Source organism: Pelodiscus sinensis, chromosome 2 (assembly GCF_049634645.1).
Source record: "Pelodiscus sinensis isolate JC-2024 chromosome 2, ASM4963464v1, whole genome shotgun sequence".
Classification (NCBI taxonomy): Eukaryota; Metazoa; Chordata; order Testudines; family Trionychidae; genus Pelodiscus; species Pelodiscus sinensis.
In genome coordinates this window covers 199,271,626-199,286,812 of record NC_134712.1, presented here as the reverse complement: position 1 = coordinate 199,286,812, position 15,187 = coordinate 199,271,626, and the positions used below count along the sequence as shown (strand labels likewise).

The 15,187-nt window shown below is 41.8% G+C and overlaps 1 protein-coding gene across 1 annotated transcript in view; it reads left to right on the top strand.

Annotated features, from left to right (window-relative positions):
• Nucleotides 1-15,187, top strand: part of KLHL7 (kelch like family member 7) — a 36,742-nt gene extending 21,555 nt beyond the window's left edge. Inside the window, exons 8-11 of the mRNA XM_006138353.4 lie at nucleotides 3,831-4,071; nucleotides 7,042-7,243; nucleotides 7,531-7,628; nucleotides 13,484-15,187. Coding sequence (XP_006138415.1) covers nucleotides 3,831-4,071; nucleotides 7,042-7,243; nucleotides 7,531-7,628; nucleotides 13,484-13,767 — 825 coding nt within the window. The 3' untranslated portion in view covers nucleotides 13,768-15,187. The remainder of the gene's footprint in view (nucleotides 1-3,830; nucleotides 4,072-7,041; nucleotides 7,244-7,530; nucleotides 7,629-13,483) is intronic.

Below are 15,187 nucleotides of genomic sequence, written 5' to 3'. Positions count from 1 at the left end.
CTATGTACATTGGACAAACATCTCAGACACTTCGCCAAAGGATTAATGCCCACAAAACAGATATCAGACAAGATCACAAAGAGAAAACAGTTTCTTGCCACTTTAACCAGAAAGGACACTCTCTAAATGACTTAGCCACCTGCATTCTGCTACAAAGACCTTTTACATCTGCACTTGAAAGGGAATCCTCTGAACTGTCATTCATGTTAAAATTCGACACTTACCAACAAGGACTTAACAAGTCTTTGAACTTTCTCACCCATTACCAAGACAGTCTCCCCAATTATCACCTGTAATACCATTAACTCACAAACATCCCACTCTCCCTACCTTTAATATCCGCAATTCACAGACACTTACCTTCCTTCCTCCCCCTTCCCACCCCCCCGCATCCCCCTTCTGTTCTGCCATGTGATTTGTCCTTTTCATATTTGTTCATTTTTTTAAATTGTATCCTTTGGTATATATGGTTGTGACTACTTTCTTCCACTATTTGATCTGAGGAAGTGGGTCTGGCCCACGAAAGCTCATCATCTAATAAACCATCTTGTTAGTCTTTAAAGTGCTACATTGTCCTGCATTTTGCTTCAACTACCCCAGACTAACACGACTACATTTCTATCACTAAAAGGGGGAGAGGAGAGTGATGCATCATGGAAGTTGTAATTCAGCTCATAGAGAATGAGTGCATAAGGTGTCTGAACTACAGCTTCCACGAGGCACTATGGCACCATTTTAATTAAATATTTCAGTTTTCAATGTTTTGTTGAAACACATGCAGGAGGGTGAAAAAAGCACCATTTCCCAATCTGCTCTGATTAGTAAGACGTGGGTAACAAGCTTGGCTTCTTGGTAAGTTGTCATTGCAAATCTTGTATGTATTACCCTGAGTCAGCTTTTTTTTCCCTCTGACAACCTGAACAATTGAGTTCAAAGTTTCTGGCTTCCCTTTTTTACTTTCTTTTACCCCAAAACCAACCAGGCTAGAATGATGTAGACTAATAATGGGGAGCAGCATCACTAGAATGTCTCATTAGAGGGTGATGAATCTGTTGAATAGGTCAGAGGAGTGCGAGGAAAAACCATAGACCACCCTACAAGACATGAAGTGTGATTATGGAGGAAATAGAAGCTGTGGATTGAGGCTGCTCTAGGAGTCAGACCCATTAGTAATCCCTCCACTGTTGCAAGGGAGAAGCTTTAGCAATGAAATCAGGTAGAAAACAGGATGGTCTTACACAAAGCAGCAAGAGAACTTGAAGTTTATTCCTTGATAAGACTAGTTTTCTTCCAGTGCCATAGCATATCTTTTCTGGGAGGATGTTGGGAGGGTCAGCCTAAACAGCATCCTTGTGTGACAATACTGATAACATCAATAGTAGTCCCAAAGGTGACATAAAACAGAAGGGCCTTTCACTTTCTTGTATAGCACTGACAGATTTTCTCCCCAGAGGCCTTGCATTGATCCAAGCTTCTGACATCAGTGCTTTTCCCTGGAGCTTTTCCTAATAGGCTGGATTCTGATTCCTAATCTCCCTCCTAGCCATCTGCCTGGGTTTTGGCCCTTTTGAGGGCCTTCCAGCGGAGCCTTCTTTTCTGCCGCCACCTCCCGTCAGGGTCACTCACAGGAAAGAACTTTCCTCTTGCAGTTCTTCTCTTTGAGTGTGACGGAACCCTCCTTCCCTCCATGCTTTATGAAATAGACTTATGGACATAGATATGCATAATTTGAAGATGTTTGGGACAAATTACATCATGTAATCTGTCAGTCTTAATGTCATGATATGCTGGATTTGTATCTTTTATTTTGGTGTATGTATCATTCTTGTGTGTTGAGTCAGAGATATGGCATATGGAATGGTTTGTGATGGTTTTAAAAGTGCAAAGGAAAGCCATCAAGGGTGTTTCCCTCAATGTCTGGTCATATGTAAACAAACCCTTTTGTCCTTTAAGTCTTAGCAGTGGTTAGTATTAAAAAGTCATGTGACATACACACCCCAACTGGTAGGGTCTGACCAGTTAAGACTTTTCCAGGTAAGGGTGGAATGTAGAATTCCTGCCTAAAGGTGGAATCTATAAAACAATGGGAAGCTAGCAATTTCTTTGTCTTTGGTTGGCATTACACTCCCAAGAAAGTGAACCAGAGACCCCTGGGAGAGGAACTTCCCTGGTTTGGAGGCTTAGCTGGAATAAGAACAATTTTAGGGTGAGTTTATTATAAGTTTGTACTGAGGTGTTAGAATTACCTAAGCATTTTCTGTTGTTTTAGATTTGTAATCTACTTTGCTCTGCCTTTTTTCATTTACCACCTCCTAAATCCTATTGTTTATACTTAATAAAATCACTTTTATTTACTATCAAGCCCAGTGTAAATAATTGTTACATAGGGAGCAATCAGTGTGTACATCCTCCTTTTATTGTTAAAGGGGGCTTACCTAAATAATTCATTTGGGGTTCTGATCCCCTCTGGGGAATGGTATTCCAGGATGCTGGGCCCAAAACTGCATTTACCATGTACCTCAAGTGTTTCAATGTCTGTATTGTTCCTCAGGGAAGGGCAGTGATCTCAAATCTGTGCCTTGGCTGGGGGAAACGAGCAGAGCTGGCACAGCAGGAGAGGGTAGTGAGAAGCCCCAGAGTGCAAGAAGGCGAGTGTCGGTGGCTTTGTGACTGTAGGAAGCACCCCCAAGGGGTCTTCTGTGACCATCACAGAGAGCACCCAGCGCTTCTGGAATTCATCTGATGCCTTCCCAGTGGATCTGAAACTGAAGTCAGACACCTAATCCACTTGGGGGAGAGTTGATAAGGCAACGCTGGGCCTGACTCAGCATAAGAAGCTAGCCAGCTGGTCAGACAGGTCCAAGAGAATAGTGCTAAGCCATTGGTCATGATCACCAAGATCTGCATGCATCTTGTCAGCCCTTCTTGATACATGTGAAGCTTCTAAGGCAGACTGCAAGATGTTTTGGGCTGCAATGTCTTCAGTATATTGAATGCTTAGCCCTGTTGTCTTTCCATTGAATCCAGGTATCGGTAACCGTTCACTGTGTCTGATCAAGCTTATTCTTGCTAGCTTCTTGTAATAGATACTTATGGGTATGTGGAAGACCATTCAGCAACTTTAACTAGAATAGAACATTGCCACCCATCACCTGAAAGAAGTAGTGTGGTGCACATTTAATCTCCATTGGCTCCTTTCGAAGCTGTTAGTGAAAATCTTTTAAAACAATGAATGATCTGAGATGTAGCTGTTCAAAAGCTGCCTCTTCTGCTATTTGCCATCACAGTGTGCAGTCAGCTCTTTGGTTGGATGTTTCTAGGACTTTCCCAGCAGAAGTCCCCCGCTCTTTACCATCTATGTTTAGAGTCTATATCTTCTTGCAGTCCATTAGAGACCAGATCCCTGACAATGTGACCGCTAACATTTCTGCCAGCAGTATTATTCGTTGTTGTTGGTGCTATCCACTGTGGGTAGCACTATGTATAACGTGTTGGTAAATACTGTAAACAAGTTCATATCTGTCATAGTAATTAGCTCTATGTGAGAGAGAAACTCCCTCTTTTGTAAAATTTGGTGTATTTTTATTCTGTAGCAATGTGTTCTTTCTCTGTATCAGACGTCTGTTCTTCCACTCCTGTAAACAAAAAGCTTTAATCATTTTATGGAAGTCTAAGAGACTTTTTCAAAATATATGTGCCCTAGGAGTGCTCTTCAATTTGCAGTACTGTTTTGAAAAGGAAAGTTAAAACTGGCTGCCTTAAATCTCTGTGAAAATATTTCTTCAAAAACTCTCCCTGCAGATAGACATTACCTATTCTTTATATTGCAGGATTACAGCTGGACAGACATCCGCTGTCCCTTTGAAAAGCGCAGAGATGCAGCTTGTGTCTTCTGGGACAATGTAGTTTATATTTTGGGAGGCTCCCAACTTTTCCCCATAAAGCGAATGGACTGCTACAATGTGGTGAAGGATAGCTGGTATTCCAAACTGGGACCTCCAACGCCTCGAGATAGCCTTGCAGCTTGTGCTGCGGAGGGCAAAATTTATACATCTGGTGGTTCAGAAGTGGGTAAGACACAATCTTTAAAAAATTATATATATAAAATACTTTTTAGTTGCATTACTTCCTTGTTTGAATAGAATCTGTGCATGTTGCTGTAATACTAGACTATAAAGTTCTCCTGTCTAACAATAGGTTTCTATCTAAATGCTAAGAGGTTTTATCAATTTGTAGTGCATATTAAGACTCCATTTTACTAAGTAAAAATGAACAGTCTGTCTTTTGTTTGTATCATAAAGAAATAGCTGCAGCTGTCTGAAGTAAATTAGCTGCAAGTAAATACATTTCGGGGGGAGGGTCTTTGCTTACTGGTGTAACTTGCAGAGAATTTCACTTTTTTTTGTATTCAGTAACAACAGAATGTAACCCGAGATTTTAATGTAACAATATAATATTTCCAAAAGCTATCCATTTTAATTGAAGGGAAACCCCTACTTAACTGGTCATGTACAGAAGGATTTCCTACCCCCAATTTTAGGTGATGGTTTGTTGAAAAAAGTTGCTTCTTGCTGGTGTGACCTTTTTTTTTTTTCCTCAATTAGCATCTGCCTCCTTAACTGAAGTGAACTTTCTCCTTCAGAAACAGATTTTTGACTAGAGTGAAAAAGATCCTGTATGCCACAGAGGAAGATAAATCTATTGCAAAACAAGTGCCCTAGTTCCAATTTCCTACTTCTGTATTAACTCGATTTATTTCATTTGGCTTATGCCTCATTTATACTGATGTAAGGAAAGTCTGCATCAAACCAACTTCTGCGGTATAATGCATGGAGATTCACAAAAATAAATACCGTGACAGTATAATCCATAGTTAGTCATTTTGAGTTCTGCCTTCCTACAGAGTAAAGCAAGCAGAAAATAAACAACCAATCATTGTCAGTAGCTAACATGAAGTATTATTCCCTTGATAAGTTGTGATTTTTAGATAGTATTTGATTTTAAAATACTTCATCAGATTTGACTTTGCAATTGGTAAGGCAGCAGTTCATATCTGCCATCTAGTGTTGTACATATGAAATAACTGTTTTCCCTCTTGCAAATCATTTACTCCTCTCATGCTGTGAAATTCAGACCTGAGGTAAGGCCTATTCTTCTCTGTCCAAAATGACAGTCCGTTAAGGCAGTGTGACTAAACTTGGACTGCACAGGCTCTCTTCCCCAGCATATCACAAGAAGTTAATACACTTGTAATAGGAAACTGTTATAGGATTTGTGTTTTCAGTAAAATATATAGTTCTTCTTTTCTTGCTATCAGTGTTTAAGATAATTTAGTTCTCCTGTTACTATTTTATTAAAATTAATTTTGATAATGTACAGATTTTGGAATCTTTGACAAATAATGACCAATTGTCCAAAAATTTTCATTTACACTGTGTCAAACTTTTACCTTCCTGATTAAGATCAGAGAGAATAAGTAACATTTTCACCTGACGTATGTCTAAAGTGTTTTTATTTTTTTATTCTTCCCCAACCTCCCTCCCCACTAATCTTTCTGTAACAGTTGATAGTAAATTACAGGGCTGCTTTTTTTTTTTTTTTTTTTCCCTTCTTCAATTAAACTCCTTGACAAGTCAGTAACTTATTGTTTGGTGTTGGATTGGCTATAAAAGTCTGAAAAACATGTCAGGATTTCACTGATTGTTTTCCACTTAATCAGCATGATTAATATACCCTCTGAATCCCTTATGACCTTTATGCGTGTGCTGCTTAGTTTTATCTTGAAAATTTTTGTTAGCTGGTACAAGTGATGGAACTCTCTCTCTCATTGTTTAAATAAGGTAAAGATTAATTTACAGTGATGATGTATTCAGAACTGATTTTAATTTCAGATTTTTTAAAAAATATAGTTTGATGGCCATTCCTGTTAATGCTTCCATTAGTGTTAATGAGTGTGTGTTTTTGTATAAAGGAAAAATATGCTCCATTCTGTGTGTAGCTTGGCTTTATAATTTTGTGTTGCCCCTGCTAAGCAGAAGTAAGGTGCGACACAGCCTGTTTCATAATTAGTAAATGTGCATCTTGGTTAGTCCAACAAAAATATGTACATTTCATAGAAGTTTCTGCAGGCCTGATGCCCTGCCACATGGGTTCCAAGAGTCTGAATCCCTACCTCCCAAGACAGGCAAGGGTTGGGAGTTTGTTCACTTCTAGAGGTGGAGAAAAGTGGGAAATATCTTGCCCTTATTCAGGTGGTATCAGATGGAATAAAGAGTTAAAATCACAGATTAGCTAGTGGAATCTATCTCCCAACATTTTTCACTTGTGCCATGATTCAGACCAGCACCAGCTTAAATGCTAAAGTATCATTGAATTCCCACTGCAATCAATAGGACTTTTTCAGTTGACATCAGCAGGACCTGGATTGGGGTTTTCAAGGGAAGAGCACTGATACGGGACCTTTAGAAAGTGAGAAGGCACGCCATCTTGCCATCCCCTGGAAAGAAGTACAACTTCAAATGGCAGTTTTGTAGTGAAGTGATCACTAATCCCATGGAAGTAAACTACAGTATAACTTAATATTGCCACTATATTCCAAAAAGAATACATTGCAAGAAACATTACAAAGTGAATTAATCATATTGTGTATTGCAATTTGAATCCTGTTGATTTGTATGAATCTGTGCAATTTACAAGTCTTCATCTGTTTTAACGACACCATCTAAGAGTTCAGCACATTTCCAATAAGGAAGCTGACATCAGATAAACTATCCTGTTAACTAATTGTAAATACATTCTCTCATGTCCCTGTTCATTTCTTCTTTTAATCGACCTCCCTCGGGCATCCAAATGAGTTTCATTAAAGTACATATGTCAACACTTATCCTAGGTTTAGGCCAACTAGTCTGGGATGGGGTAGAGAGGAGTGGGATAGAAAGCAGCTTTCCCCTGTAACTAATGATTAAAGTATTGACACAGTATTGTTAGGTTTTTCTTTTCAAATGCAACCTTTAAAGTAAACATTACTTTGCTTTCTTGAAGGAAACTCTGCTCTGTATTTGTTTGAATGCTATGATACACGAACAGAAAGCTGGCACACCAAGCCTAGCATGCTGACTCAGCGGTGCAGTCATGGGATGGTGGAGGCAAATGGCCTGATTTATGTATGTGGAGGAAGCTTGGGAAACAATGTTTCTGGAAGAGTCCTGAATTCCTGTGAAGTTTATGATCCGGCAACAGAAACGTATGTACTGATTCTAACTACCTTTGTCATTAGTAGCTATTGTGGATTTGCTTGCATTTCAGATAGCCAGCAGAGAGACAACTGAGAAGAACTGTGCAGTTACTGAAGAAGGAAAGAGGAATAGTGAATAGGAACGCAGGATATTTGGCTGGCTGGATGCAAAGTGCAGGCCTGTGCTTTAGGAACCTTTCCTCTTCTATATCTTGCCTTTCCCAATGTCAGAAGTTGAGAAATAATATAAATACATTATCAAGAACTGGGTGAGTAACTCTTCATTTTTTTTTCAGGTGGACTGAGCTGTGTCCAATGATAGAAGCCAGGAAGAATCATGGGCTGGTGTTCGTAAACGACAAAATATTTGCTGTGGGTGGACAAAATGGCTTAGGTATTCAGTGTTTAACTATATTCAGTTTATCCACAAAATATTGTTTCTGACCAGGCTTTTACACGTACAAGTTATAAATTATTAATAATCATGTTTTATTACAGTAGTACCTAATGACCAACCAGGAATAGGGCCCCAATGTGCTTGACACTGAGCGAGCAAACAGAATGACAGAGACTCCTTGTCCTGAAGATTGTTAAAACTACATAAATAAGATAGACACAGGGATGGGAGAAAATATACAATAGAGCGAATAACATAGTGGCAAACAGCATATTAGTTCCACACTTGTTTGAAGGGGGCAGAGTAGATTTGCTTAAGAGTGGCTCAACGGAGGGATCTGGGTGAGGGAGAAGAGGATAACCGGATCAGATATGGAATGAAAAGAAGGAGGATTGAAGCAAGCCGCTAATCAGAACAGAGAAAGTCCATTGCAGTCATGTTCACACTAGGGATGTAATAGTGAAGTTGATTAACCAGTGAACCGATAAGCAAAAGCGTATAGGTTAATGCTATAGACTATGAACATTTCTCCCCCTCCTCTTCCAGTAAACTTTTTAGCAGGCTGGCCAGCAGCCAAGCTCTGTCCTGGCTCATGCCAGGACCGGGGCCTACCCCCACTGCAACTCTGCATTTAAAGTGTATTAGGAGCCAGGTGGGCAGGCAGCCCGACTCAGTTCCGGCTCGCACTGGGTCTGAGAACTCAACACCTCCCCCGACGGGCTGCTTCCCCCCTGCGCTGCTGCCTCTTTATCAAAGGCAGCAGCATGGGGTGACAGGCAGCCAGTCCGTGAGGGGAGCTAGTTTATAAACACCTGCCTGGCACTCCATGCAGCTGCCTCCGATACAGAGGCAACAGTGCAGAGTGGCAAGGGGCTCCTCAGGAGTGGGGCTGGAGAGCACTGGCTGCCGGCCTCACCCTCGCGGATCATAGAATAATCAAGTAACCAATAAGAATTCATGAGGTTAATTGGCTATTCAATTAACCGATATTTAACATCCCTAGTTCACACAAGTGACAGATTTTTATGAGCAAATGAGTAAAAGACTGACTTACAGTCTTCCAATTGATCAGTTATTAGGATCACATGAACATTTAAAAAAAATTGAATTATGCAGCTTTGTAACTTGTATGACCACTTGTTGGTTTGGGTTTTTTAAATACATTAAATACTACAATTAACAACAAATCTACTTATATTATTTTTTGAATGTATTGCTTGGCAGCAACTGCAATCATGCAAAATAAAAATAGAAGCTATATCATACTCATGATTTTGTATACTTGCACTGTAAACTATGGTTTAGGTCAGAAATTATGATACAGTCAACCTATTGTTTAGTGCTTTGCCTTATGCTTGGTAAAAATCTGGTACCACAGTCACATAAAGGTATTAATCAAAGGCTAAAATTGAAATTTACTCAGTAAACAAAGATAAGCATTCCTTTATAAGAAAAGAGCTCTAGGATCTGCAAGTCTCAGTTTATTAAAGGCCCTCAATATTGCATCATCTGCAGTAGTGATGTTAAATATCAGTTAATTGAATAGTCAATTAACCTCATGAATTCTTATTGGTTACTTGACTATTTCATAGTCCTTAGGGGTGGAGTCAGCAGCCAGTGCGCTCCAACCCCACTCCTGAGGAGCCCCCTGCCACTCCATGCTGCTGCCTTGGTATCAGAGGCAGCAGCGCAGGGTACCAGGAGGGAGCTGGTCCAGAGAGGGGAGCCAGTTTAAAAACCAGATACAGAGGCAGCAGCATAGGGTGACAGCAGTCCCTGTCCGGGAGTGGGGGCTCAGCTCCCAGACCTGGCGCAAGCCGGAACTGAGCCAGGCTGCCTACCCGCCTGACTCCTAATACACTTTAAATGCAGAGCTGCAACGGGGGCAGGTACCAGACCCTGCACAAGCCAGGACTGAGCTGGGCTACAGGCTAGCCTGGTAAAAAAATTTACTGTCCGGGCAGGGGGGAAATGCGTGTAGCTTTTGCTTATCAGTTAATCCACTACACTGTTACATCCCTCGTATGCAGAAGATGGCAGCTTCTTCAACAAACGCTTTTCCCTTGTTTTCAACTCCCTTCCTAGCAGTATTTTCTTCATCATATATGTCATATCATATAATATCTGATCGTATCATATCATATATAAAAATTTCCTGTGAGATGGCACATTGACATCATCTTGTCACTCTGTGTCCACAGGCTCTGCCCTCGCATGGGCTCCCTGCCCAGACAGGCAGATTTGCCATCACCAAACACTAACAGCCCAACCTGAGCAGATTCTGCCTCCCAATGGTCCTGCCCACTCAGCTCTGGCCATGGCCTTTTGGACAGCCTGTTCCCCGGCCCAGGGGCTGCTTCGGCTGGTGCAAGGCCCACTCGTGCTGGGAATGGAGGCAGGCTCCCATGCCCTCCGGGCACCATGACTTACTCCAGGGCAATGCTGCTGTCGTTCTTGGTGCTCACGGGCTGCTGAACCAGCAGGCTCAGGAGAAGCACCAGGTGCAGGGCGAGGCGCTCCACATCCTTGGCTGCCTGCCACCCCATCCTCTGCCGCATGCTGAGTGGCTATGTTCTGAGCCCAGCTCCAAGCCACCACAGTGAGACCCAAGCACAGACTGTCTCCCCAGCCACGCGTGGGGCTGCAGCAGTGAGTGGCACTTCTGCAACGTGGGCAAGGAGGCAACCGGCAGCACTGACCTGACCAGCCCAGGCCCCCTTTGTTTGGCCATGCAGCCTCACCCTCCCTCCTCCCCTGCGCAGTTGGAGCACCAGCACTGGCTTCCTGCTGCAGTAGGGGAGAGGGGAAGGAGAGAAATCCTCAAGCCTCACTGCACGGAGAAGCAGCACTCCCCCTCCTGGGCTGGGGAAACAGCAGTGCTTGAGTGTGCTGTCTGGAGGCTTTTGTTGCGCTCCTGTTGGTCAGAATCCAGCTAATGGGAGCAGCTGGAGTCCAACCCTCGGACTGATGCAGGGCTCAAAGACCAGTAAGTGTCCCCCATCCTTTCATGCCCAGACCCTTACCCTCTCACCATCACTTACCCCTGTGCTGAGACCCTGCACCCCAGCCTGCTTCTGTTCCCTCCCCCATTACTACCTCTCCTGCCCAGACATCCTTCCCCCAAGCCCACTCCTGCCTCCTGTCCCCAAGCCTGCTCCAGTCCCCCCCTCCTGTCCCGGCCAGACATCCTACTCCCAGCTTGTTCCTGCACCCTCCCTCCTGGCCAGACCTCACACCCTCTGCCCTTCCTGCATCCCTATCCCACTTGATGGCAGCTCTGTCCCACACACTGAGCCACTCATATTTGGCCCCACCCCAGAGTCTGGGGGAGGGGGCGGGGTTTCCACAAAATCCACTACCCTGGAATCCCAGAAGAGTTAATCTGTCCTGAGGCCTTGAGCCTCAGTCCTGCTCACTCCCATGAGGTTGGGGCACCACGGAGTGAGGTGTTTCAGTGGAGGGCCACATCACTGATGGTTGGGGATTTTGAGGGGGGAGGCTTTTTTTCCTTCTCACATGTATGGTCCCCAACTGATTTTTCTGTTGGTCAGTGGCCCCGACCCAAAAAAGGTCCCCCACTCCTGCCATAAATAAATAAAATGTTGAAACCTTTTTGTGTTGGACATAATATTTTACTTTATTAAAATGAAGCCTGGCCAACAAGGCCCCATTTGGGGCCCAGCCCTCATCTGGCCTCAGCATCCTATCTCTGGCCCCAATCCTGGGGTCCAGGTCCCGTGGTCCAGCCCCCATCTGGCTACAGAAAAGGCTGGTGGCGGCTCCCCCTCCTGCTGCTCCATGGGTAGGAGGAGAGGCCACAATCCAGCCACAGTGGACAGAGGGGTTTGGCGAGTGTAGCGAGCACTGGGCACAGCCCTCTTGTAATTACTGATCATTAAAAATAATTAACCTACCTATTTGGTTTTTTGCAGCATTCATTTTTCATCCCTTACTGTCCTTTGGAATTGCTCTAAATACAGTATCTCTGGATTTAAAATACATAATCTTGCTCAGTTTAAGGACATGCCATCACTACAGCCTGGATCTACAGGCAGCAATCGATCCAGCAGGAGTTGATTTATCATGTCTAGCAGAGATGCAATAAATCAACTGCTGAGCGCTCTCCCATCAACTCCACCCAAAGGAGAAAAGTAACTAGAGTTGATGGGAGGGCTTCAGCTTTTGATTTACTGCACTGAAGACATTGCAGTAAGCAGACCTAAGTACATCTATTTCATCTACGTTATTTGCATAAATGAAGTTATGTAACTTAGGTTGATGGCCTGCAAAAAAGTTTTGACACACAATCTGAGACAGGATCACAGGTGAGAGAGGTTTCTCTTTCAGCTTGGTTGGGAGAATTACTAAGCTTAACTTCTTGAACATTGCCACTCTCAAAAACTTCATTTTATGATCTTTATCTCCATTTCTTTGATTTTTGGGGTGACAGAAAACACATGCCCTCCACAGTTGCCTCCTTTCTTCCTACCTCTCTGTATCCTAGATACTTCCCAGTCTATCCTACTTGAAATTGGATTTGGTGGAACTGCCAGTAGGAAGCTGGGGGAACTTGTTCCCACTATTAAATGAAACTTCTTGTAAAACAGGGTTAACTTGATTAACTTGTCATCTGACAAGAGGGTAACATGGTACAGTTGCTGCCCTGAGGAATTTACAATTTAAAGAATTATCACAAATCTACAATTAAAAAGGGTGAAACTACCTGTTTTGACTGCCCTAGATACTTAACATAGGATTTGTTGGGTAGTCTTGTGCAAGTCTTATCCTCTCGTGCAAGTCTTATCCTCTCTCTCCCTTCCTGTAAACCAGAAATAATAATACCTTCCTCACAGAAGTGTTGAAAGTTAATTAGGTAATGTTTCTAAAGTGCTTTGAAGATGAGAATTACTGAGATGCTAACTGTATTACTTATTCATGCTAACAATGGGAATATTTTGTTTCACATTAATGCTAATTAAATGGCAAATTATAAACTAACGGTATTCTAACATAATGGTAGTTTTCAGTGCAAAGAATGATATGTAGATGCATCTCACATGCACGTAATGAGACACTCAGAAACTCCACCCTTTGAGCCTGCTAGTTGAACACTGAATTGGAAAATATCTATGACTTCCAAGTGGGGCAAAATAGTATTTTGAAATTAACTTTTTGTTAGTGAAAATTGGCGTGATTAACTAAATACTTTCACCACAGTGACGGCACTGAAATAAATTTATAAATAACAGCCATCATCATAGATTACGCATCTTTTCAGGGTAACAGTTCTCAAAATCGCGTGTGTCTGAGCAGTCAGAATTTAAGACTGGGAATTACTACTCCTCTCTGCCCTAGGTGTGATAGTGTTGTGAGGCACTGATTATAAAAGTGCTTTTGGATTGGATGGTACATTAAAATTGTTTGTGGTCTTGTAATTGTTTTTCAGCACTTTCCTTGCTGCCGCCTCTCTTTTGAGGGGGGAAAAAGCAGCTAATCCCAATTACAGACCATGTTGCCTTCTTAAGAAGGGAGGAGGGATTGATTTTTAATAAAAAAACACAGTTGGGATGTCCAGTTTCAGCCCGGAGTGAAAGCTTAATGAAGAATTATTAAACAGGAACTTGTAATTGGAAATAACACACAGCTGGAACTCCAGCAATACAAATATTACCGCCTGTATGGTTATGCATTCTCTACACAAATACATGTTCTATAAATATTCACATTGTGAAAAGATATATGATGGATTAAAATATCCTCTACTACTGTGAGTCAAAGGCCTTTTCGGTGAGATTTTTTTGGTAAGCAGTAGCAGTGTTCATATTGCTAATAATTGTTTGATTTATTTCAAGGTGGCCTAGACAACGTGGAATATTATGATATTAAGATGAATGAATGGAAGATGGTATCACCAATGCCATGGAAGGGTGTGACAGTGAAGTGTGCTGCTGTGGGCTCTATAGTCTATGTCCTGGCTGGCTTTCAGGGTGTGGGCCGATTAGGGCACATCCTTGAGTATAATACTGAAACAGACAAGTGGATAGCAAACTCCAAAGTCCGTGCTTTCCCAGTGACGAGTTGTTTAATCTGTGTTGTTGATACTTGTGGAGCAAATGAAGAAACGCTAGAGACATGAAGGCCTCAAGGAGAAGTCAGGACATTCTTCAGAGACTTGGAAAAGATGGCCATCGGTGCTTTGCTTTTGGATTTTATTGATTCTTGTTAAACTGAATAATCTTGAAAAACTGAGATGTAGCCCTCACATTTGTATATACAGTATGTGCCCATTTAATTTTTACCCTTTGTTCTAAAAGATGGGATGTATTTCAAGATTCCAGTATCCTAGCTCAGAACACGACATGTTTTCTTGAACAAATTTTTTGTGTGGCTTTGCCAAAAACTAACCAGCCTCTCTCCTCACCCTTCAGCTTAGTTATCTGGAAAATGTTAGTGCATTTGATATAGTTTAGCCTAAATCTCAGAAAAAACTTAAAAACAACAAATAGTCTAGTAAGCACCTTAAAGACTAACAAAACAAGTAGATGATATCATGAGCTTTCATGGGCACAACCCATGTCTTAGATGACAGGAGTATTAGAAGTCCAGATCCAAGAATAAATAAGGGGAGGAGCGAGGAGGAAAAAAATAGCACAAAGGGGGAGGGAAAAAAAGACAGTGAGTAGATAGTTCAAATAGTTACAAGAGGCTGATAAGAACAATTAGCACCTCCATTGGTTGATTGGTTAAGTCATTAGGCTGTGGAAGGTACCGTGCAAGCCATTACTTTATTCAAGATACTGAAGTGCAAACCAGACTACAAAGAATTACAAAGGGATCTTATAAAACAGGGTAACTGGATAACATCATGGCAGATAACATTCAATATTGATAAATGCTAAGTAAGGCATATTAGAAAAATATCCTAATTATACATACATACAAATGATGGGGTCTAAATTTGCTGTTAACCACTCAAGTGAGACAGTTTGAAATCATTATGGTTAAGTCCCTGAAAACATTTGCTTAATGTGCAGGAATCGCTAAGAAAGGAATAGATAATAAAACAGAAAATATCACATTGTCTCTATATCAATCCATGGCATGCCCGTATCTTGGCATGAAGTTGCCCCATCTCAAAAAGATATGTTGGCATTGGAAAAGTTTCAGAAAAGGGCAACAAAAATGATTAGAAGTATAAAACAGTTGCTGTAGGAGAAAAGTTAATAAGGCTGGGACTTTTCATCTTGGAAAAGAGATGACTTAAGGGGATTATAATAGAGAGTTGTAAAATCATGTCTGGTGTGAAGAAAACATAGAAGTGTCATTTACTGTTTGTCATTACACAAGAACTAGGGATCATCAAATGAAATTTAGGGGCAGGGGTTTAAAACAAACAAAATGAAGTATTTCTTCTAGGGATGTTAAATTGCATTTACTACCTGATTAGTTTATAAGAGGGGAAACTGCGGAGTCTCAGCAGGGATAACTCTGGGCCCCAGGAGCTAACCCTGCTGTGGCTCTGCCTTTTAAATGTATTAAGAGCTGCCAGGTCTTAA